Source organism: Dendrobates tinctorius, unplaced genomic scaffold (assembly GCF_039654945.1).
Source record: "Dendrobates tinctorius isolate UK_male_01 unplaced genomic scaffold, ASM3965494v1 ptg000004l, whole genome shotgun sequence".
NCBI lineage: Eukaryota > Metazoa > Chordata > Amphibia > Anura > Dendrobatidae > Dendrobates > Dendrobates tinctorius.
The window spans coordinates 40,029,245-40,051,444 of NW_027361672.1; the positions used below are offsets into that span (position 1 = coordinate 40,029,245).

The window sequence follows — 22,200 nt, forward strand, 5'->3', positions numbered from 1 at the left end:
CCTTTTCTTCTATAATTATTGTTACAGATATTCCAAACAATTTGAAGGGGGCTTCATCAGAGGAAATAATTTACCCCAATTGTTTGCAGTTCAATCCCTGTACTTCCTGCAGAATGTCAGTCTGTCCTTGATGTTTTTCCAGGAGAGAAGTGGCTTCTTTGCTGCCCTTCTTGACATGAGGCCACTCTTCAAAAGTGTCTGCCTCCCTGTGTGTGTGTAGATGCACCGAAACCTGACTGCTGCCATTCCTGAGCAAGTTCTGCACCAAGTGTTGAACCAATCGCATATCTCAATCCTCTTTAGGAGGCTGTCGTAGCACTTGCTGGATTTTCTTTGGCGCACTGAAGACTACTTCACATAACTAAAACTTTCTATTTGAAGGTCTTGAGGATCCATTAAATGGTTGATTTAAAGGGAATCTGTCATTAGGTTTATGCCATGTAATCCAAGAGCAGCATGATGTAGGGTTGAGATCCTGATTCCAGCAATGTGTTACTTCCTGGTCTGCATGCTGTCATTTTGACACAATCACTGTTTTTCTCTGCAGCAGATCTAGCAGTGCTCAGAATGCCGAATTCTGTAAAACCCTACACTACTGATTGGCAGCTTTCTGTACACTATACAGTAACAGAATGCTTGTCATCAGTGGTGGGATGGGGTTACACAGCAGTTTTGTAGGAGGCATGAGAGACCTAGATCTGTAGGGAATCTCCTTCTAAAAAAATACTGATTGCTGGTTCAATACAACAAACCCTAGTGACACATTGCTGGAATCAGTCTCTCTGCCCCTACATCATGCTGTTCTTGGATTACAAATCAAAATCATGCTGACAGATTCCCTTTAAGGGCAATCTCACATGCAGCAATGCCCTTGCCAGTAAAGCTCTTTTTATGGAAAGCAATGATGACTGCAAGTTTCCTTAGAAATAACCATGGTTAACAGGAGATGAAAATTGCAAGCAGCAGCATCCTTTTAAAAGCAACCAGCCCGCTCTTATAATTCAATCAGCATGATAGACTGTCTTGTTCTTGTTAAGACTTTCTCCTGAGATAATGAGAAAGTAACAAATGAATTTTGTGGCAGGTTGAAATTCAGTGGAAATGGGGTTCTTGTGATCAAGTTAAATCTTTAGGCAAGGAATGACATTACAATTTTTTACAATTCGTCTGATCACCCTTCATAAGTTTCTAGCATTAATACATATTGCCACTTTAAAACTGAAACAGAAGCTATTTGATTTCCAAAATGTGTCAGTCTTAAAACTTTTGGCCACAACTGTACTTGGGGAACTTTAGCGTTTAAGTAGGTATAATACCTTTAGGCTACATGAAACAACAATGAGGATTTGGTGAGTTTTTGAAGTTGCAGATTTTAGTTTCTGAAAACCAAATTCTATGTCAGTCTCGAAACTTTTGACCATGACAGTATAAACAGGACTTATAATAGAAACTAAGTTCATTACAAAAGGCACGCCTAGTCTGTATAACTAAAAAAAAAATTCAAACTTTTGGCATCCAAATGGCTAGTTTGCAAAACCAGATCACCATGTAATTCAGGTCGTTTGGCCTGTTCCTTTTGCAGACAAGAATGCTACAGTATCAACTGAACAGTATTAGGCCTGTTTCACACTTCAGCTTTTTCTGTCAGTCTAAATCCGCCAAAATAGCGGAAAACGGATCCGCAGGCGGACTGACAGAAACGGGGGACAGCGGATGTATGGATCCGCCGATGGTAAAAATTTAAAGGCGCCGCGGCAGGGGAAAAAAAAAAAAATTAATACCGGTCATCTCGCGGTATGGGGCTGGAGATCCCATCGTGCGAGAGGAATGGAGGTTGCGGGGGGGGGGAGGCGGGAGAGAGAATTTTCAACCAGCAGCGACACTTGATTCGGGGTTAAAAGGTAAAAATGCGTATCTGGACTGCAAAAAAACGTTGCATGGTCCATTCAGTTATCTCTGCGGACGCCAAAATTTTGGCGGATCCGCAGAAATACGGATGCAACGGACAGTCATCCGTCAAAATCCGCCGATAATGAAACTCAATGGGGAAAAAAATGGATCCGTAAGGAAAATTGGCGGATCCGTTTTTTTTCACAAAACGGCAGATCAAGAGTGATTGTGAAAAACTGATGTGTGAAACAGGCCTTAGAGGTAAAGGCTTTTTACAAGCGGACATCTCTTGCAGACACTGTGCTACACACCTCAGCCGCTTTATAACTTGTTTGTGTAACTCAGTTGGTTGACTCCCCATTTCCTCTTCTGCATGGGGTTCTGCGGCAGATTAATTATGCATTCTAAAATAAGTATTTTTCAAATTACCAGGAATATTACAGATCACCTTGATGGCCTTCAGGTTCATGCATTTACATGTTCAAAGAACTCCCTGGTGACTAATATTGTTATGATCCACAGTGCCATACATATTAAAAGGGTTGTCCCCTTTCAGAATTTTTCTTCCTATAAGCTCCATTAGTATCAAACCAAATTGTGCTTTACTTAACCTGTGCAGGTGCAGCTCGGAGGTGATGACAGTTAAGCAGTGAGCTCAGTGGCTCTGAATGGCTTGGTGAGTCAACATCAGCAGTGCCACTGAACTCAGTGTCTACAGCGCTCGCAACATGTCAGCACCGCAGACAGGAGCAGACACTGTGAGAAACGGCAGAGACTCAGTGCTTGTACTGGGGAGGGTGAGTAAAGCACAGTTTGTTTTTCACCACTAATGGAGTTTACAAGAAAAACGTCTCTGAAAGGGGTGACCCTTTTAATGTTGAATAAAAGGCCTCCCAAGGCAAAAGTCTTACCGTCTCGGCACCTGACAAATCTTTCTTCAAACCAGTCACAGTCTGATAAAGAATCTAAAAAAATAAAAAGGAAACAAAAAAGTTTAAAATTTTTCTTACCACCCAGCAGGTTACAATTTTACCTGTTCGCTTTACTCATTTTCTTTTAACGTAATACATGTATATATAGTTTAAATAAGTATGTGTTTCATACAGGAAAACCACTGGGACCCAAAATTCATCAAGACCGACACTGTTCACACCGGTCAAGGACGCGTGCTGGAGTCAGTGGCCCAATATGACAGAGCTTGATGACTCTGGCATGAAAATACCAAAAGTGGCTAAATAAACGTTGCGACTTTTCAAAGCTTTTTACGGCAGAATAATAACCACTTTGATGAATCGGGGCCTGAATCTCTCATTATAATAACGATCATATCTTCGTTGATGAATTTACATTACTCACGTTATCCTGTTGTGCGTTCAGTGACAGGTCTTCTTCTTTCAGCTTCTGCATTAAGTCCACATCCCTCTCAAAGTTCTTCACTTCATTTAGAGTTCGGGGAATGTACGCCTTCTTGAACACCTAAAAAATTGTGAAGAAACGAGTGACAAAAATAAACAATTTGGCTGCTTGACACAACATGTACCCACCCATTCCAACCACCAAAAAAACCCCCAAAACCTTGCACTGCAAAACAAACTTTGTGAAGATCTAGTAGTAGATACAATCAACACACACTGACAAGTCACATTTCACAAAAAAACTTGCCTCTTCATCAACTTTATCTTGATTTGATCTTTCTTCTTCTGTTCTTTGAGTTGCTATTTCCATTGCCTGAAAAATTAGCGTAAAATGATATAGGGAAATATGAATCATCTGAACATTAACTATAGATTTTAAAAAGTAATTACATTTTAATGATTTTTCATATTCAGCAAGCACCTGAATTGCCTGCATATCGGTGGGGGTCCAGATTTTAAGACCCTCACACATCATGCACTAGTCCCTTGAGGTGTACAGTTTAGCAGACAGAAGCATACAGCGTATGTCTGAGAGTGCAAACAGCCCATACTATGAATTCAATAGAAAGTATATACTATGCTCTCTATGTGCAGGTTCAAACTGCAGCTGAGCACTTCTCAGGTCCCAGATCCCCACTGATCTACAGGAAATTCAAGTGCGTACTACGTATAAAAAACCAATAAGTAAAATCACACTTTATTTACCTCTACACTCCCTGACAGAAGTTATGCCGCTTATCCATGTTATGTAAATAAAAGCTTATAACCTGACGTTAAATTCATCCATTGGTTGTATAAATTATTCTTTTGAAAACTGAAACCCTCCGAAATGTGGTTTAGGTTAATAAATTGGCATCAATGCAGAAATATTGATCATTTAATCTTAATGGACACAGAATGGTTAGATTTTGGCAAGACAAAAGTTTTGTCGGCCACAGAAAGTAATGTGATATTCAAACAAATAATTAACTTAAAACACAAACATATGTTGCATAACATTGGTGAATGAAGTGGTGATGCTATTAGTCATATTTAATATTTTGTGTGACTTCCATGAGCTTGAAGGACTGCATCCATGCAGTTCAACAATGATTCATACAATTTATTAATGAAGTCATCAGGAATAGCAAAGAATGCAGTCTTACATGCCTCCCAGAGTTCATCTAGATTCTTTGGTTTTGTCTTCCAAGCATCCTCTTTCATCATACCCCAAACATGCTCAATGATGTTAATGTCTGGTGACTGGGCTGGCCAGTCCTTGAGCACCTTGATCTTTTTTGCCTGGAGGAACTTTGCTGTAGAGATGGATGTATGAGATGGAGCACCATCCTGCTGCAGAATTTGACCCCTTTTATGATTTGGAATATAAGAGGTAGCTAATACTTCTTGATATTTTAGGCTATTGATAATGCCTTCCACCTTGCAAATGTTTCGCACACTCCCATACTGAATGTACCCCCAGACCATGATCTTTCCACCACCAAGTTTAATTGTTTTCTGGGTGTATTTTGGATCCATACGGGCTCCAGTAGGTCTCCTGCAGTGGCTGTGGTGTAATTCTACTGATGATTCATCAGAGAAATCCACCTTCTGCCACTTTTCCTGCATCCATCTGTTTAGCAGGCTGTGGGGACTTTGGAAATGCCACACGGTTTTTTATTTGCCTTTTGTTTAGTGCTGGCTTCTGGGCACTGATTCGACTAGACTATGGAGGTCATTTCAAGACAGAATCCTACAAACTGTTCTAGTTGACACAGGGACTTGAGGTGACCAGGCCTGTTGGAGCTCTGCTGCAGTGGAAGAGGGGCTTGCTTGGGATTTTCTAACCAACAAACGTTCCTCCTGAGCAGTTGTCTTGCGGGGTCTGCCGGACCTATACTTATAAAACACATCTCCAGTCTCTTCGAATCTTTTTTTAATTCTTTGTACTTGACACTGAGACACATTAAAGGTGCCAGCCACCTCTGCAGTGGATCTGGTCTTCAGTCACTTGATAATCCAGGCTTTGGTCGCAGGGGGATTTTTGGCATGTTGTTGCAGCTCAAGTAAATGTCTGGGGTGTTGGGTTTCTTTTTATACACACTCACTAATTAACCGTTTATTGAGCACAGGTGAGGATGTAAACTAGGATTGGGTGCATTATATGATCAGGCGACAAAATTTTTGTCTTGCCAAAATCTGACCATTCTGTGTCCATTAAATGATCAATATTTCTGCATTGATGCCAAATTATTTTCTTAACCTAAACCACATTTCGGAGGGTTTCAGCTTTCAAAAGAATAATTTATACAACCAGTGGATGAATTTAATGTCAGGTTATAAGCTTTTATTTACATAACATGGATAAGCGACATAACTTGTCAGGTAGTGTATTACGTACCGAGACAATTCTAAGTATTAGATCACAGAAGCCAAACTAGAATCAGGGTCAATTAGGAGTGACGGAGTGGGACACAAGTATAATTTTAACTGTAAATGCAAAGATATCTATTGCAGGGGTTTTATTTTCAATCTTATCTTTACATTTAGTATTTCTTAACCCTTTACCAGTGTCTGACACAGATGTACATCACACAATGTGTGCGGGTGTATTGAGCAGGCACGGGAGCTGAGCCAGCTCCATACACAGTGGGTGCCAGCTCTGTTATACAGCCATCAGCTGCATCTAACAGCAGCCATCTGTTGTGACTATTCGGAAGAGAAAAGGGAGATTTTTGTGTACTCACCGTAAAATCTCTCTCTCTTAGCCTCTAATTGGGGGACACAGAACCATGGGTGTTATGCTGCTGTCCACTAGGAGGCGACACTATGCATAATCTGAAAAAGATTAACTATGGCTCCTCCTCTGCAGTATACACCCCTGGACGGTGTCAGCCTTTTCCAGTTTTGTGCAAAAGCATTAGGAGGAACATAACAGAAATAACATAACCATGCCTGTAAGAAGACTACTATGCACAAGCTCAAAGAACAATATGAGAACTCAACCGTAAACAACGGCCCGTAAGGGCAACAGGGTGGGAGCTGTGTCCCCCAATTAGAGGCTAAGAGAAAGATTTTACGGTGAGTACACAAAAATCTCCTTTACTCTGTCGCCTCATTGGGGGACACAGAACCATGGGACGTCCCAAAGCAGTCCCTGGGTGGGAAGCAATGGACGAATATTGTGCTAGCAGGACCATAAACTCCGCCTGCAGAACCCGTCTACCCAGGCTCGCATCCGCTGAGGACTGGGTATGAACACTGTAGTGTTTCGTAAACGTGTGTAGGCTAGTCCAAGTGGCCGCCTTGCACACTTGTTGTGCCGAAGCCTGGTGCCGAATGGCCCAGGAGGCCCCTACTGACCGTGTAGTGTACGCCGTGATACCGGCCGGAAGAGGGGAACTGTTAAGTCAGTAGGCCTCATGTATGGTGGACTTGATCCACCTGGCAAGGGTAGCCTTTGAAGCCGGCAGGCCCTTGCGACCGCCTTCCAGAAGAATGAAGAGGGAATCAGACTTCCGGAAGGGTGCAGTCCTGGACACGTAAATCCGCAATGCTCCGACGAGGTCAAGCGTATGCAGAGCCTTCTCCACTCTATGAACCGGAACAAGGGATGGCAGTGAGATTTCCTCATTTAGGTGAAAGGTGGACACAACCTTCGGGAGGAAAGATGGTACAGTACGGAGAACCTCCCTGTCCTGGTGAAAAGCTAGGAAAGGCCGTCTGCTGGAAAGTGCTGACAATTCTGACACTCTGCGTAGCAAGGTGATTGCCACTAGAAAAACCACTTTCTGTGACAGAATGCAGAGTGAAACTTCTTTAAGGGGGTTTGAAGGGTGGTGCCTGCAATGCTGTCAGGACCAGGTTGAGGTCCCACGTTTCCAGTGGATGTCTGTAGGGGGGAACCAATCGTGAAACTCCCAGGAGAAAAGTCCGTACTTGCGGTTTGGTAGCAATGCGCCTTTGAAAAGGACTGAAAGCGCTAACACCTGACTCTTAAGCGAGCCTAGGGATAGCTTGGCGTCTAGGCCCGATTGAAGGAAACCTAGTACCTTTGGGAGGGAATAAGGGAGTGGGACTTGTCCGTGAGATTCGCACCAGGAAAAGAAAGCTCTCCAGGTACGATAATAAATCTTGGCGGAGGCTGGCTTCCTTGCCCTGATCATGGTCGCAATGACATCCGGTGAGAACCCTGCCTGGGTTAGAATCCAGGTTTCAAGGGCCATGCCGTCAAGTTGAGAGCCCCTGAATTCTGATGGTAGAATGGACCTTGTGACAGAAGGTCGTGACGGTCGGGGAGACGCCAGGGGGCGTCTGCTGTAAGTTGTATGATGTCGGCGTACCATGTACGTCTGGGCCAGTCCAGCACGATCAGGATGGTTGGAACTCCCTCTTGTTTGATCTTCTTCACGACCCTGGAGATCAGGGGGAGGGGTGGAAAAATGTACAGGAGCTGGAACTGGGTCCAGTCCTGGACCAAGGCATCCGCTCTGAGCGACCGCGGGTCGTGTGTCCTGGCCATGAAATTGGAGACCTTGGCATTGAGATGGGATGCCATTAGGTCCACATCCGGGGTTCCCCAGCGTTGACAGATCTGGTAAAAAAATTTCGGGGTGGAGAGACCACTCCCCCGAGTCCATTCCTTGCCTGCTGAGGAAGTCGGCTTCCCAGTTTTCCACACCCGGAATGTGGACCGCAGAGAATACCGACCTTGTGTCTTCCGCCCTGTGGAGGATATGTGCCACTTTTCTCATCGCCTGGGCGCTGCGGGTCCCGCCTTGGTGATTCACATATGCCACCGCCGTGGCATTGTCCGACTGTATCCGTATGTGAGAGGCTGCAAGCAAGTGATGAAAGGCTCTCAGTGCCAGGAAGATGGCCCAGATTTCGAGGATATTGATGGTCAAGGTCACTTCCATTGGTGACCACTTGCCTTGTGCCCTGTGATGTAGGTGCACCGCTCCCCAACCTGTCAGGCTTGCATCGGTGGTCAGGACCTTCCATTGACCTGAGAGAAAGGGTTTTCCTCTTGCAAGCGAAGTTGGCTTGAGCCACCAATGTAGGGACCTCCTGGTTGACGATGTCAACCGGAACTCCCTGTCGAGGGAGAAGGGGTTCCTGTCCCAAGATCTGAGGATGGCTAGTTGAAGAGGCCTGAGGTGAAACTGGGCAAATGGCACTGCCTCCATTGCTGCTGCGATCCTGCCCAGCACTCTCATGGCAAACCGGAGAGATCGGGGAGGATTGCGGAGGAGTGTGCGAACTCCCAGAAGGAGGGCCAGTGTCTTGTCCTTGGGAAGGAGCACCAGACCCCTGGAGGTGTCGAATAACATCCCCAGGAAGGTTAGAGTCTGACTCTGGGTAGTCGATTTTTGTAGGTTGACTAACCATCCCAGATGACTCAGTGTGTCTATTGTGATTGAGACACTGACCTCGCAGTCCTTGAAGGTGGAAGACTTGATGAGAAGGTCGTCTAGGTACGGAACGACTAGAATGCCTCTGGAGTGTAGAACGTCCATGGTGGCTGCCATGACCTTGGTAAACGTTCTTGGAGCAGTGGCGAGTCCGAACGGGAGAGCGACAAACTGGTAGTGGTTTTGGTTGATCGCGAACCTGAGAAACCTTTGATGGGTGGGAGCAATTGGTATGTGCAGATATGTGTCTTGTATGTCTATGGAGGCAAGGTATTCTCCCTGCTCCATGGATGTTATGATGGACCGGAGGGACTCCATGCGGAAATGATGGACCCGTACATATTTGTTGAGCTGTTTTAGGTCTAGTATGGGCCGGACGCTGCCTCCTTTCTTGGGGACTACAAATAGATTGGAGTAGAACCCTCGGAATCTTTCGTTCACGGGAACCAGCACTACGACTCCTGCTTGAAGGAGAGAGACCGCTTGGTGGAAGGCACGAGCCTTGTCTGATGGTGTTGGTGGAATAGAGAGGAAGAACCGGTTCGGTGGAGTGGAAGTGAACTCTATCTTGTATCCGGAAGACACTATTTCCCTGACCCACCTGTCTTCTGTAATAGGCAGCCAGACTTGCTGAAAGAGTAAAAGTCGCCCGCCTACTGGTGGGATGTCTTCCGGAGTTTGTGAGTCATGATGAAGCGAAGTTCTGAGGTTTTCCTCCCTTGGGTTTCGCTTGACCTGCTTTCGACTGCCAAGTCCTGTCCGATCTCTGCGCCGTCCGTGGGTTGTCCCTGCGTGGAGAGCGGTTACGATTTTGCGCTGTGCGCGAGACGGACCAGCCCGAAGAGTTCCGAAAGGATCGGAATCGTGTTAGGTTTCTCCGTTTAAACGTGCATTTAGGTTTCAGTTGGGGGAGAGAGGTACTCTTACCCCCAGTGGCATTGGATATCATTGTGTCCAACTTTTTGCCGAAAAGCCTTCCACTAAGGTACGGAAGATGCGTGAGGGACTTCTTTGAGGTCGCATCCGCTTTCCATTCTCGCAGCCACAGGATACGCCGAATCGTAATGGCGTTTGCCGCTATCCCCGCTAGACCTCTTGCTGAGTCTAGGCCTGCATGAAGCATGTAGTCTGCTACCACTGCTATTTGAACTGCTTGGTCCGAGAGCCCGGTATTTGAAGCTTGAAGACCCTCCTGCAGTTTTTTGGCCCAAGCCAGGATGGCCTTGGCCGCCCAAACTGAAGCGAACGCAGGGGTCAGGGAGGCCCCTGCCGGTTCGAAAATGGAACGAGCCATGCGTTCTACTTGCCGGTCTGCTGCGTCCCTGAGGGTTGAGCTATCTGGCAGTGAGAGTAGGGTCTGTGCTGCTAGTCTAGATACCGGGGGGTCCACTTCGGGTGGATCTGTCCACTGTTTGGTGTCCTTCTGTGAGAAGGGGTACTTCGCTTCCAAATATTTGCGATTGGCAAATTTTTTATCAGGCTGCGAAAACTGCTTAGTAAGTATCGTTTGAAACTCATGGTGAATAAGGAAGACCTTAGGTGGTTTCAGAACACTTTCAAAACAAATATGTTCTGGGGCTTCCGGGGCTGGCTCTGAAATTTCCAGCACCCGATGGATGGCAGAGATTATGTCCTCAACTAGCGCTGTATTGCTAGGGGGACAAGGTACCACAGACCTCTCCGTTTCGTTGTCTGAGTCACAGATGCCTTCCGAATCCTGTGTATCGCTAAGGTGTTCCCTGGTGGGCGATGTGGGGCGGAGGTCTTCTGTGGTGGGGGTTCTCTGTGGTGAACTGCATTGTCTGTCTCTGATAGGGGACTGCCTAGGAGACCTGGAATGACGGTGTCTCTCCCTGGGGGGGGGGATGACCTTGTGCTATAGGACGACTCAGGTGATCGCGACCTGTGGGTCCGCTTACGTCTGTGAGTGTCGGAAACAGCATGTTCCTGAGACAAGCTGTCCGTTTGCAGGGTAACGTTCATAGCCGGGACAAGACCCTGCAGAGCTTGCAGCAATGTAGCGGTTAAGTTATCTATGGACTGTGTCAGACTGCGACATCTGAGTAGCCCATTCCAGTGTGGTATCCGACACTGAAGTGTTGGTAGGGACTCCCTGGGGTTCTGACCCAGAGTTCAGGATGCAATCCCGGCAGTGCGGATACGTGCTGCCACTGGGGAGCGTGGTTTTGCAGGCTGTGCAGAATGCATAGAAACATTCCTGCCTGGTTCTCTTTGTTGAGCCCGGCATAGTGCACAGAGGCTGGCTATCAGGGATCCTACAGGGGTGGCTAGCAGAGGGAACCCACAGACAGCCTTATAGGTAGTATGGATTCACAGCTGAGTAAAGAGAACCCAGCTGTGAACTTACCCCACCAGTGTGTCCCTAGGTCCAGCGCTGACAAATCACAGTTCTGTGCCCCCTGTGGTTCTCCTTCTTGCTGGAGGCGCCCGTTGTCAGGTATGTCTGCAGCCCAAAAAATGGCCACCGGGACGCTGAGGAGAGGAAGGAGGGGGCGGAGAACTGAAAAGGGCGCGCTGGGCTACGTAGAAACGCGCCCTTTCTGCCTCGATCCGCCCCTTCTATGACACTATAGTGTGTCATTTTAGTCATCCGGGGTGGCGGGTCGGAGAAAAGGCGGCAGCTTCAGCTAGGCCGAAGCCGCGGTCTCAAGTAGAGGTCTGATGCCCAGGAGGGCTCCAGGGCGGCGCGGTAGTGTGGGAGGGGATCGGATCTGCACCAGACCCCCCCCCCCCCCCCCCCCCCGGAATGGGCGACTGGCTAGCGATGGGGACAGCAGGGGTAGCGGTTCCTGTTTGGGGGGGTCCCTCTGAAGCGCTATGGAGCCGTTGCTGCTGCAGAGACAGGGGCGCAGAAAGCCCTGTCTCTGCTGTGCCATGTCTGCCTGCACCCTCCCCCGGCCCCAGCAGGATCCCACAGCTGGTCTGGGGTCCCTGGTGCAGAGTGCTACCTATTCACCGACCCTACCTGAGGTGTCTCAACCTAATGCCCCCTGAGGGGGATTAGGGAGGGTGTGCCTGTCACCGTCAGGGGGTCTTCATCCTCGCCTTGACCTCAACCCAGACCCCAAAGGGGTTGGGGAAGGAGGGGGGTCTCAACTTCGGACCAGTACCCGAGGGACTGGGGAAGGAGTGACATGGGGTATAGCCATCTCCACTTCAACTAGGCACCCCTAAAAAGGGGGCCAAGGAAGGAGCCATGCCGGGGAGTCTCGCTGGAGACCCACTTTTCCTCATCTGTATTCTGGACGAAAAAAGGAAAAACGGAAAAAAAAAAGGTGTGCCTCCTTGCGACACTAAGCAAAAACTGGAGAAGGCTGACGCCGTCCAGGGGGTGTATACTGCAGAGGAGGAGCCATAGTTAATCTTTTTCAGATTATGCATAGTGTCGCCTCCTAGTGGACAGCAGCATAACACCCATGGTTCTGTGTCCCCCAATGAGGAGACAGAGTAACAGGTCTTTGTATACGAGATGCCTGTCGCATGATATAATCACCCTTTGTCCTGCATATAATAGTATACAGTATATGACAGTTAATTTTATATACTGTGATTGTACACATCAGACCATCTATACAGGCTAATATGTGACTGGTAGAACATCTGCTGTCTGTGTACAGTAAATTATACACAGTGCAGAGGATGTTATCCGGTAGGTATACGATACCCTGACTACAGAATAAGATATTAATCCAGTATACAGGATAATGTGATGGCTCATATTGTAGTAGGACTTCAGAGTATTGGATATTAGACCAGTCCCATTATCCTGTATACTTCTGATGTCTGCACAGTATATTACATACAGTGCACATATGATATGTGACTGGTATAAGTGATGTTCTGCAGTCATTGTGTAATATACTAAAGGTGCAGACAATAAGTGAACATAGCAGATATTATCTACAGGATGATATACAGGGGCGAGCTGGCAAATTTTATTCTGAGAGGAAAGCACAAAGCTCTGGCCAAAGTGTGGCAGGCTCATCCTTGAGCTTGAATCTCATGCATCACTCAGAGCATGTAGTGAGTCTATGTATGATTATTAATCCTCAGCCTAAAATTCACAGCCACTTTCTGGTTTACCGTATATACTCGAATATAAGCCGAGATTTTCAGCCCCAAAAATTGGGCTGAAAGTCCCCCTCTCGTCTTATATTCGAGTCATATACAAAGAGGGTCGGAGGGGGAGGGGGGGCAGGGGTGTCAGGTCATACTTACCCGTCCTGACTTCAGCGGTCACGTGGTACCGCTCATTAAAACTCATGAATATGCGCATATTCATGAGTTTTAATGAGCGGTACCACATGACCGCTGAAGGTAGGAAGAGAGCGCGGAGAAGCTGGGGGCTCAAGACATATGTTTAACCAGCCAATGGATAGAATAATTAAAATATACCTTTTATTAGATTAATATACAATAAAATAAAGTGCAAGGTGCTCAAGTTACTTCAAACACAACAAAGGAGAACACACAAATGAAAAAAGCTAGTGGATGCAGTATTGCCCATCATTACTGAGCATCCCAAGTATCCAAATGTTCATTGGGTGCTTAGAGTAAATCAAATACGGCCAACCTCATTCAAAGACAGAGTACATAAATCTCAAGATAATCTCTATGCTTAACATATCATAACATTAGCCATCTCTTATTGAGAGTAGGTGTCACGCCATCAGTATATTCCCAAGTTAGGCATAACCATACCTCTCTCCTGATCAGGAGTACCATATAATACAAGGCACAATACTGCTACACAGCATTAACAAGAACCACACAGCCTCAATTGCCGCATATGCTACGGATTCTATAACACACAAATAATGTATCAGATAGAAACGTATCGTGTGTCATAATAAAGATATATACTCCCGCATACCCTCCATATACCTTAGTACCGGATCTAAATCCACCAGGTATGCATAAATATCTTAGATAAACCGTCTCTTATAAATGTGAGACCAATATTATGACACCAAAATATTTAGTAAAACACGGAACAATCTCACCCAAACAGCAGGGGCATTCTCTGATTGATTGCCATCCCCGTGACTGGTGAGCGCGATACCCCTATCTCCCGACGCGTTTCGTCTAATCTCATCAGGGGAGTCAACTGGGGTTCATCTGAATGGTGTATCACGCATAGCCGTTATGTACTTCATCCGACATTATGTGTACTTACACTCATGCATACCTCCTTTTAAATGTTAGCGCCGTGGCGTCTCGGGAAGCCGACACTTCCGGTCCCTGATCCACCTCACATCCTGTGTTTGGGTCGCGCGCATCGTCAGCGTGCTCGCTCTATAGAGCGCGTCACACGTTGAGAGCGCGTCTCCCACCAGCTGGGCATGCGCACATAGCGCTGCCCTCTCCAAAGGGAAATTGATATTCTATATATTATAATGGCGCTAGTTACTTGCGGCATCAGACAGCCCATGCCCTGCACTACATATGCGCCTATCATTGTCATCCATACAGCAGCAACATATAATCTCATGCTGATTATAGGAATCCCTTTAGAGTTTTTATTCTTAGGGATATTCCCCTACTTAAATCATGTACAGAGATTCATATGTAAGAGATTAATTCCACATTTAATCGGGGGTTTCAGTTAGTGCAGCTACAAAATCAAAAAACTCCTTCAAAAATATATATCAATTCTAGGAAAACTGGCAGTTATAAAAATTATTGCTATGACAGTACCGACTCACTTTAACCAGATGGGCCTTACAACCACCGAAAAGTGAATGAAGTGCCACTAAATTCTCCCTATAACAGCTCCTAGGCTACCTCCTCCCTACCTACCGCGGAGATTGGCACCCTAAGACCTGCGCAAATGGCGTCCCCACTCAACGTCGGCTGTCCCTCACTGCTGACCCTATTAGTCCCTTTGCTAAATGAAAGATATAAAGGATAGTTGATCATTAAGGCCCTTTGGATATGTAGTTTGCAACCAGAAGATCCATTTTGTCTCTTTTTGAAGAATCATCTGGTCCCAATTACCCCCACGTATGGGTGGTTTAATTTTGTCAATACCCATAAATGTAATAGCCTTGGAGTTACCCTGATGGTGTCTATTTATGTGGTTGGCAATAGACGTGTCCCTTTTGTTGCTGATGTCACGCATGTGTTCTCCTACCCTCCTCCGAAACTCTCTCCTGGTCTTTCCTACGTACTCCAGACCACATTCACATGTTGCCTTGTATACCACCCCTGTGCTTTGGCAATTAATGAACTGTCTGATAGAGTACACTTTTCCAGTGTTATTACTTGTGAAAGTTTTACCAGGGGATATAGATACACATGCTTTACATTTCCCACATCTATGGCATCCCAGTGGAGGTGACCCCAACCATGTCTGATTATGCGGATTCTGAAAATGGCTATGGACCAATCTATCCCTCAATGATCTACCTCGACGAAAGGTGACCTGAGGGGTAGGGCCCACTGTATCCTTGACATCCACGTCCATACACAACACTGCCCAGTGTCGTTCTAGAATTTTTCGTATCTCTTTCGCCCACTTTCCCATCTCAAGAGGGAATTTGTAGCCGTAGTTTTTTGTCATAAGCTCACCATTATCATTCTTTTGGACTAGGATGTCTAGGAATGTCAGGCTGCATTTATTGACCTCATAGGTGAAATGCAAGCCTATTTCATTATCATTCAGTCCTCTAACAAACTGACCAAAGTCAACCTCTGCACCTCTCCATATGACAAACACGTCGTCTATGTAACGTACCCACATCACTATCTTCTCGCTGAATTCAGTAGATGTGTCACTGAATACTATATTCTCCTCCCACCAGCCCAGGAGCAAATTTGCATACGTAGGGGCACAGGGACTCCCCATCGCGGTACCCCTGAGCTGGTGGAAGACCTTATTATCAAACAAGAAGATATTGTTGTTTAGGCAAAATTCCAAAGCTTTCATTACAAACTCATTGTGTCTATGGTATTGACAACCTCTTGTTTGTAGATAACTATCTACAGCCCTTAAGACCAACATCATGAGGGATTGAGGAGTACAGTGCTTCCACATCTATACTTCCCATTATCATGTCAGTTTCTAAGCACACACCATCTAGTTTCCCAAGAAAGTCGGTAGTGTCACGCACATATGAATTTAGAAACAGGACAAATGGTCTAAGTATCTGATCCAGATATAGACCCAGATTTTGTGTAATACTGTTAATACCTGCTACGATCGGTCTCCCTTTAAGGGGATTCGTGCCTTTGTGAATTTTGGGAAGGCAATAAAACGTAGCCATAACAGGATGCACTGGAATGAGAAAATCTCTCTCGTTCGCATCAATTACATCAGCATCAAAGCCTTCATTAATCAAGTTTGTAAGGTTGCGAACAATGCTATTAGTGGGATTCCTCTGAACCACTTCATAGTTCTCACCATCATTCAATATTGCCATACATATGGACTTATATTGCATTATGTCCATCACCACTACGTTTCCTCCTTTGTCTGAAGGTTTAATTACGATGCTCTTGTCCTGCTCCAGATTTTTTAAACTACCCATTTCCTTATTTGTAAAATTATGAAAATTAGCCTTATAGGTACTTGACAGATTCATTAGATCGTTCGACACCAGATTGACAAAGACATCGATTGAGCTTAGGTCTCCCGTTTGAGGTGGCATTTTTGTACTCGTTCTTTAATTTCGTAAATGGACCCACTCCTCTATCATTGGGGTTCACAACCCCCAGATGGTATAGAAAGCGTACATCAGCCAATAACTCATCATCAATGCCCAGCTCCATCGATGTCTTTTTGTCCTCCCTTATAAAATGTTTTCGACATTTCAATTTTCATGCGAATAGGTGGAGATCTTTAATTGTTTCAAAGCAGTCATAGTCAGTTGTGGGAACAAAGGATAACCCTTTACTTAGAACGCACATTTCAATTTCTGTTAATGGTCGTGTTGAGAGATTAAGTACTTGGGGTTCTAGGGGGCGTTGTGAGTGTTCTGTCGACTTCTTAGGGGGTAGCTGAGATCTAAAAAAATCTCCTTGCGGGGACCTTCTACTAATCCCTCTATTACCACCTCTGTTTCCTCTACCTCTTCCCCTCTGGTACCTAGATTTTGTCTCAGTATCAGACACCTCCGCTTCAGAGGAGGAAATGTCTGTTTCTGGTATTTTAAAATTACGACCTATAGATACTGAATAGGCTTTATTTTCTCTGAATTCCAGAAGGTCCCTATTTTAGATTTTATGTTTCCGTTCTTTCAGATGGTATTGGAATCTTTCCAGGCTATTTTGCAAACTCAACTCTTTAGCTGCAAAATCCGGTTCACTTGAAAAAATTTTTGTGACTTCTATCTGTTCTTTTAAAGTCTCATTTAATTTATTTAGGGTCACCTTCTCTTCATCTAATAATAATTTCATAAGTCTAAGAGAGCTTTCTGTTGCTTCTTTTTCCCACTTCGCTATAAGACCCGGGTTCTTATATCTGTAACCCGGTGCAAGAGTAATTCTTAAGTGTCGTGGGACTATTCCTGCTCTGATATAATTGTCCAAACTTTGGACCTCCCACCAAGATGAAACTTGATCTTTATAAGTTTTTGTCAATTCCTTAAAGGCAGCAGTATATGAAGGAGTGTATCTCTTCTGTATAAACTCAAGACATAGCGTCAGGACGGGTAAGTATAGTGATACTCTCCTGTCCCGCGTCCACGGCTGCTTGCTGCTGTCTGTCATCGGTCAGTGACTTCAGACAGCAGAGGGCGCGGTGACGTGGTTAGTGCGCGCCGCACCCCCTGCAGTCTGAACGTCACTGACTGATGACGTGGCAGATAGCGGTGAGCAGCCATGGACGCAGGACAGGTGAGTATCTGACACCCAGCGACGGAGAGGTGAGTATGTCTTTTTTTTTATTTTTACATGCAGCAGCAGCATGGGGGCAGCAGCAGCATGGGGACAGCATATAGGGGAATAATCTATGGAGCTTCTTTTGGGGTCAGCATATGGGGGAACAATCTATGGAGCTTCTTATGGGGGCAGCATATGGGGGAATAATCTATGGAGCTTCTTCTGAGGACACCATATGGGGGAATAATCTATGGAGCTTCTTCTGAGGACACCATATGGGGGAATAATCTATGGAGCATTTCCCACCATAGGCTTATACTCGAGTCAATAAGTTTTCCCAGTTTTTTGTGGCAACATGGGGGGGGCTTATACTCGAGTATATACGGTACTTAAAAGGAACCCAACAACTGATACATGCTGCAGTGGAGTGTGTATCCGACGTGGACTGTATCGTTTCAACAAGGCATGCTTTACTTTCATGTTTTAAATGCTGCTCAAAACCCTAAACACACAGGTGACAGGTCCCCAGCGGCTTCTCTCTGTTTCTTTGAGTGAGATGTATCTCCAAATGTGAAAGACCCAAAGTGAGAGGAGCAGAGAGAAGTCGATCATGCATCGTCACCGCTTGGCTTTTAAAAGTATGTTTAATTCAGAAACGCCACTTTATCCGTGTGTTTTCTGTATGCAAAACTGCCATCATATGAACAGCACACAGGCCAATGCAAGTAAGGCCTCTTTCACACATCAGGTTTTCGCCGTCAGGCGTGATCCAGCGCTTTTGACAAAAACCGGATCCGGCGAAATGCAATGCCGGATCCGGTTTCCCCCCCATTGACTTGCATTAGAGCCGGATCGAGCCGGATGGCCATGCGTTTCATCCGGTTTTCGCCGGATCCGGCAATGTGTCGCGATCCGGCGTCTGGAAAAAACGGCTACTGTAACGTTTTTTGTCTCCGGCGAAAAAGCCGGACACGCCGCATCCGGCGTGTCCGGCTTTTTCACACAATGAAAGCCTATGAGCGCCGCAATGCGCCGGATCCGGTTTTTTTGGTCTGAGCATGCTCAGTAGCTCTGACCACAAGACACATATATAAAAGCATGACAGTGGGACCCTCAGCCACACCCAACATGCCACCCAAGACAGCAACCAGGCGCAGGAGAAGGCAGGAGACCACTGCAACAGCACCATCAGCACCACCACCACCCCAAATGGAGCAGCATGCTGAACGGGAGGGGAGTCCAGCAGCAGATGAGAGATGGTAATTATCAAATCCCCCATTCCTCCAAACTAGGGCCATGGAATATCAAGATATTCATTGTCCCTTTGTTTCTCTTTATTCAACAGCCGCCCAAGAGATGCAGCAGCAGCAACAGTGGCAGCACTGGCAGCAGCAGTAACACCACCCACAGGCATGGAGTCTGGCCAGCAGGAAGACAGCACATCTTCTTCTGGGAGCCCTCCCTCGCATCGTCAGCGTTTGACGGTAAGTTTTTATTTCCAAAATCCATCATCTCTGTAATATATGTCTATTCATTGCCTTTTATTTCAAAATAGGAATCACAAGATGAAGAGGAGCTCCCAGAAGAAGAAGGAAGGGGTGGACAGACACCTGGAGTGGGCTCACAATTGGTAAGTTTTTTGCATCAAACGCAGAAACACAACATCACACTACACACAACACATAGAAAACAATGTTCTGCAGACGCCACACAGCAAACAAATGCCTACATCCAAAGACATAACATTTTTTGTTTTCTTCTCTAGTCTTCCCAATCTGGTGCTCTGCCAAGAGGTCCTCGCAGTACCTCCCAGGGTCGTCGGCGACAGCAACGCGGCGGTCAGCAGCGTGTAAGTATAAATATTTTTGCTTTGTTTTTTTGCACTTTTTATTTCATTTCTATTGTGGAGGCTAATTGTTATTTTTGTCTTTTTCTTTAACAGCCTTCACAGCGTGCTCCCGACTCTGACGGTGAGGATGGAGGGATTGATGTGGACCACCTCATCGATCTCGTCAGAGAAAGGGAGCCGCTATGGAATATGGCTGACCGCCGCCATGCTGACCTGATCGTTACCCGACGACTCTGGGAGGAAATCTGTTCGCTCCTTGTGGACCGCTGGGAGGACCTCGATGCTCGGGCTCAGATTAAAGAGCGTAAGTATATACAGTACCGGTTGCTTGATGTAAACCAGTGTTTCCCGAACTCCAGTCCTCGTGGTCCCCACGGATCATGTGTTCAGGATTTCCATTTACTATGGAAATCCTGAAAACATGACCCCTGGGGACCATGAGGACTGGAGTTTGGGAAACACTGATGTTGTATACTAACCACTCCTTTCTCGTTTCAGGGGACAGAATTGTGAAGCGGTGGCGGTCTGTGAGGGATTGTTTCAAGAAGGAGTTCAATAAAGAGATGCGGGCCCCGAGTGGATCTGGAGGACGCAGGAGCAAGTACAAGTACGCACAAGCCCTGTCGTTCCTCCGGGAAACAATGGTCACCAGAAGGTAAATATTACACAGCACATGTAAAAAAAAATGTTTAGATGTAACTTTTTTTTTCAGCCAGGGCCATACGAAGTCACCATTTTAATTGTTTTTTTTTTCTCTTTATTCCACAGCACGGTGAGCAGCACTCGGGAGCCTGCACGATTGGACCCTTCTGAGGCGATCCCTGAGGAGACCGGCACCGAGGGACACTTCGACCGCCCCGGTACATCTGCACCTTCCCACACATTCGACCCATCTGTCCCATCCACCAGCACAGGAGCATCGTGGCCGTCTACATTACATGAAGCTGCTGGTGAGGAGATAGCTTTCCCTTTACCCCACCCTTCTGCCCCTGCCACGTCTAGTACACCTGCGGGTACTGGGCGGCAGCGGCAGAGGGGTCAGGAAAAGAGTTATGCGCCAGAGTTCTTGCATCTGAATGCATCTTTCCAGAACTGTCTAAAAGTCTTGTCGGAGCAAATCTCCGCAGGCTTTCAGCAGATCAACTCCAGCATTCTGGAGGTGAAGACACTTGTGCAAACCATGCATTCAGAAGCAAGATCTTCGCCAAACCACACCTTTTTCAGGTCTGTTGTGGAGAGCATGGAAACGCTCTCTCCTACCCAGCAGATGCATGTAATGCATTCATGCCACGGTGCTCTCCAGCACGTTACCTCCCAATCTCCTCCTCCCACCACAGTAGTTCCTCCACCTGCACCCCCTCCAGCCACTTTCCATCCTCCCCACCTATTACATAACAGCCACCTCCCCAGCACCAGCCACCTCCCCAGCACCAGCCACCTCCCCAGCACCAGCCACCTCCCCAGCACCAGCAACCTCCCCAGCACCAGCAACCTCCCCAGCACCAGCAACCTCCCCAGCACCAGCAACCTCCCCAGCACCAGCAACCTCCCCAGCACCAGCAACCTCCCCAGCACCAGCAACCTCCCCAGCACCAGCAACCTCCCCAGCACCAGCAACCTCCCCACTTCCAGCAACCTCCCCACTTCCAGCAACCTCCCCACTTCCAGCAACCTCCCCACTTCCAGCAACCTCCCCACTTCCAGCAACCTCCCCACTTCCAGCAACCTCCCCACTTCCAGCAACCTCCCCACTTCCAGCAACCTCCCCACTTCCAGCAACCTCCCCACTTCCAGCAACCTCCCCACTTCCAGCAACCTCCCCACTTCCAGCAACCTCCCCACTTCCAGCAACCTCCCCACTTCCAGCAACCTCCCCACTTCCAGCAACCTCCCCACTTCCAGCAACCTCCCCACTTCCAGCAACCTCCCCACTTCCAGCAACCTCCCCACTTCCAGCAACCTGCCCCGTACTAAACTCCTTCCCCGTACCAAACTCCTTCCCCATACAACTTGCCATCAACATCATCTGCTCCTACAGTCCCTGCCCAACCCTCCACTCCACCGCCAACCACCTCTTCTGCCTCCCACATGTCCACCCATTCTGTAGCTTTTTCCACACCTTCACCTCTAACTGTTCCTTCCTCACCACGATCCCAGTCCTCTCTCCACACTCCCAGTGTCGAAGTGTCCCGCAGCCCCTCCAGCAGTATTTCCACCCCACACTACACAGATTTGTAAAGTGTTTTTTTTAATAAAAATGCCTATTGGTTTTAAAACCTTTATTAAAAAGGTTTTTTGCACATTAAAAACATTTTACAAAAAAAAAATATTTTAAATAAAAGTTAAATTATCGTTTCACAATGGTTGTCTGTCATTTCTTTCTGCGGCGAACTATGTTTAAAAAAAAGGTTAAATACAGGGTATTTCAAAGGTAAAAATTTATTCAAAACCAGGTATATAACTGTGGGTACATTTTACCTTTTTGCCACAGTTGTGTTCCTGGTTGTGTTTGAAGCAAAGTATTTCACCTAAAAAGTTGTGTTTATTGTTGGTGATTTCCTAACAATGTACACAACTTTTGTTACAAGGTGAAATACTTTGCATAAAACACAACCAGGTACACACCTGTGGCCTAAAGGTAAAAATAGTAAGACCATGACAAGATAGCCAACTTTGGTTGGCAAAGGTATATACTGTTGGTACAGAAGGTACACAAGTTTGGTTAGGGCACAAATCTTTCACACTCTGTCATCCTGCCAGTGTACTCTGCCTTGAGGTGACAAAGTATAGTGCAAAAATTGTCCCTCATTAC

At 46.4% G+C, this 22,200-nt stretch overlaps 1 protein-coding gene across 1 annotated transcript in view; it reads right to left on the bottom strand.

The window, feature by feature from the left end:
• Positions 1–22,200, bottom strand: part of RIOK1 (RIO kinase 1) — a 94,667-nt gene that overhangs the window by 18,766 nt on the left and 53,701 nt on the right. The window contains exons 13-15 of the mRNA XM_073567237.1: positions 3,553–3,618; positions 3,247–3,366; positions 2,802–2,855 (exon numbers count right to left, since the gene is read on the bottom strand). Coding sequence (XP_073423338.1) covers positions 2,802–2,855; positions 3,247–3,366; positions 3,553–3,618 — 240 coding nt within the window. The remainder of the gene's footprint in view (positions 1–2,801; positions 2,856–3,246; positions 3,367–3,552; positions 3,619–22,200) is intronic.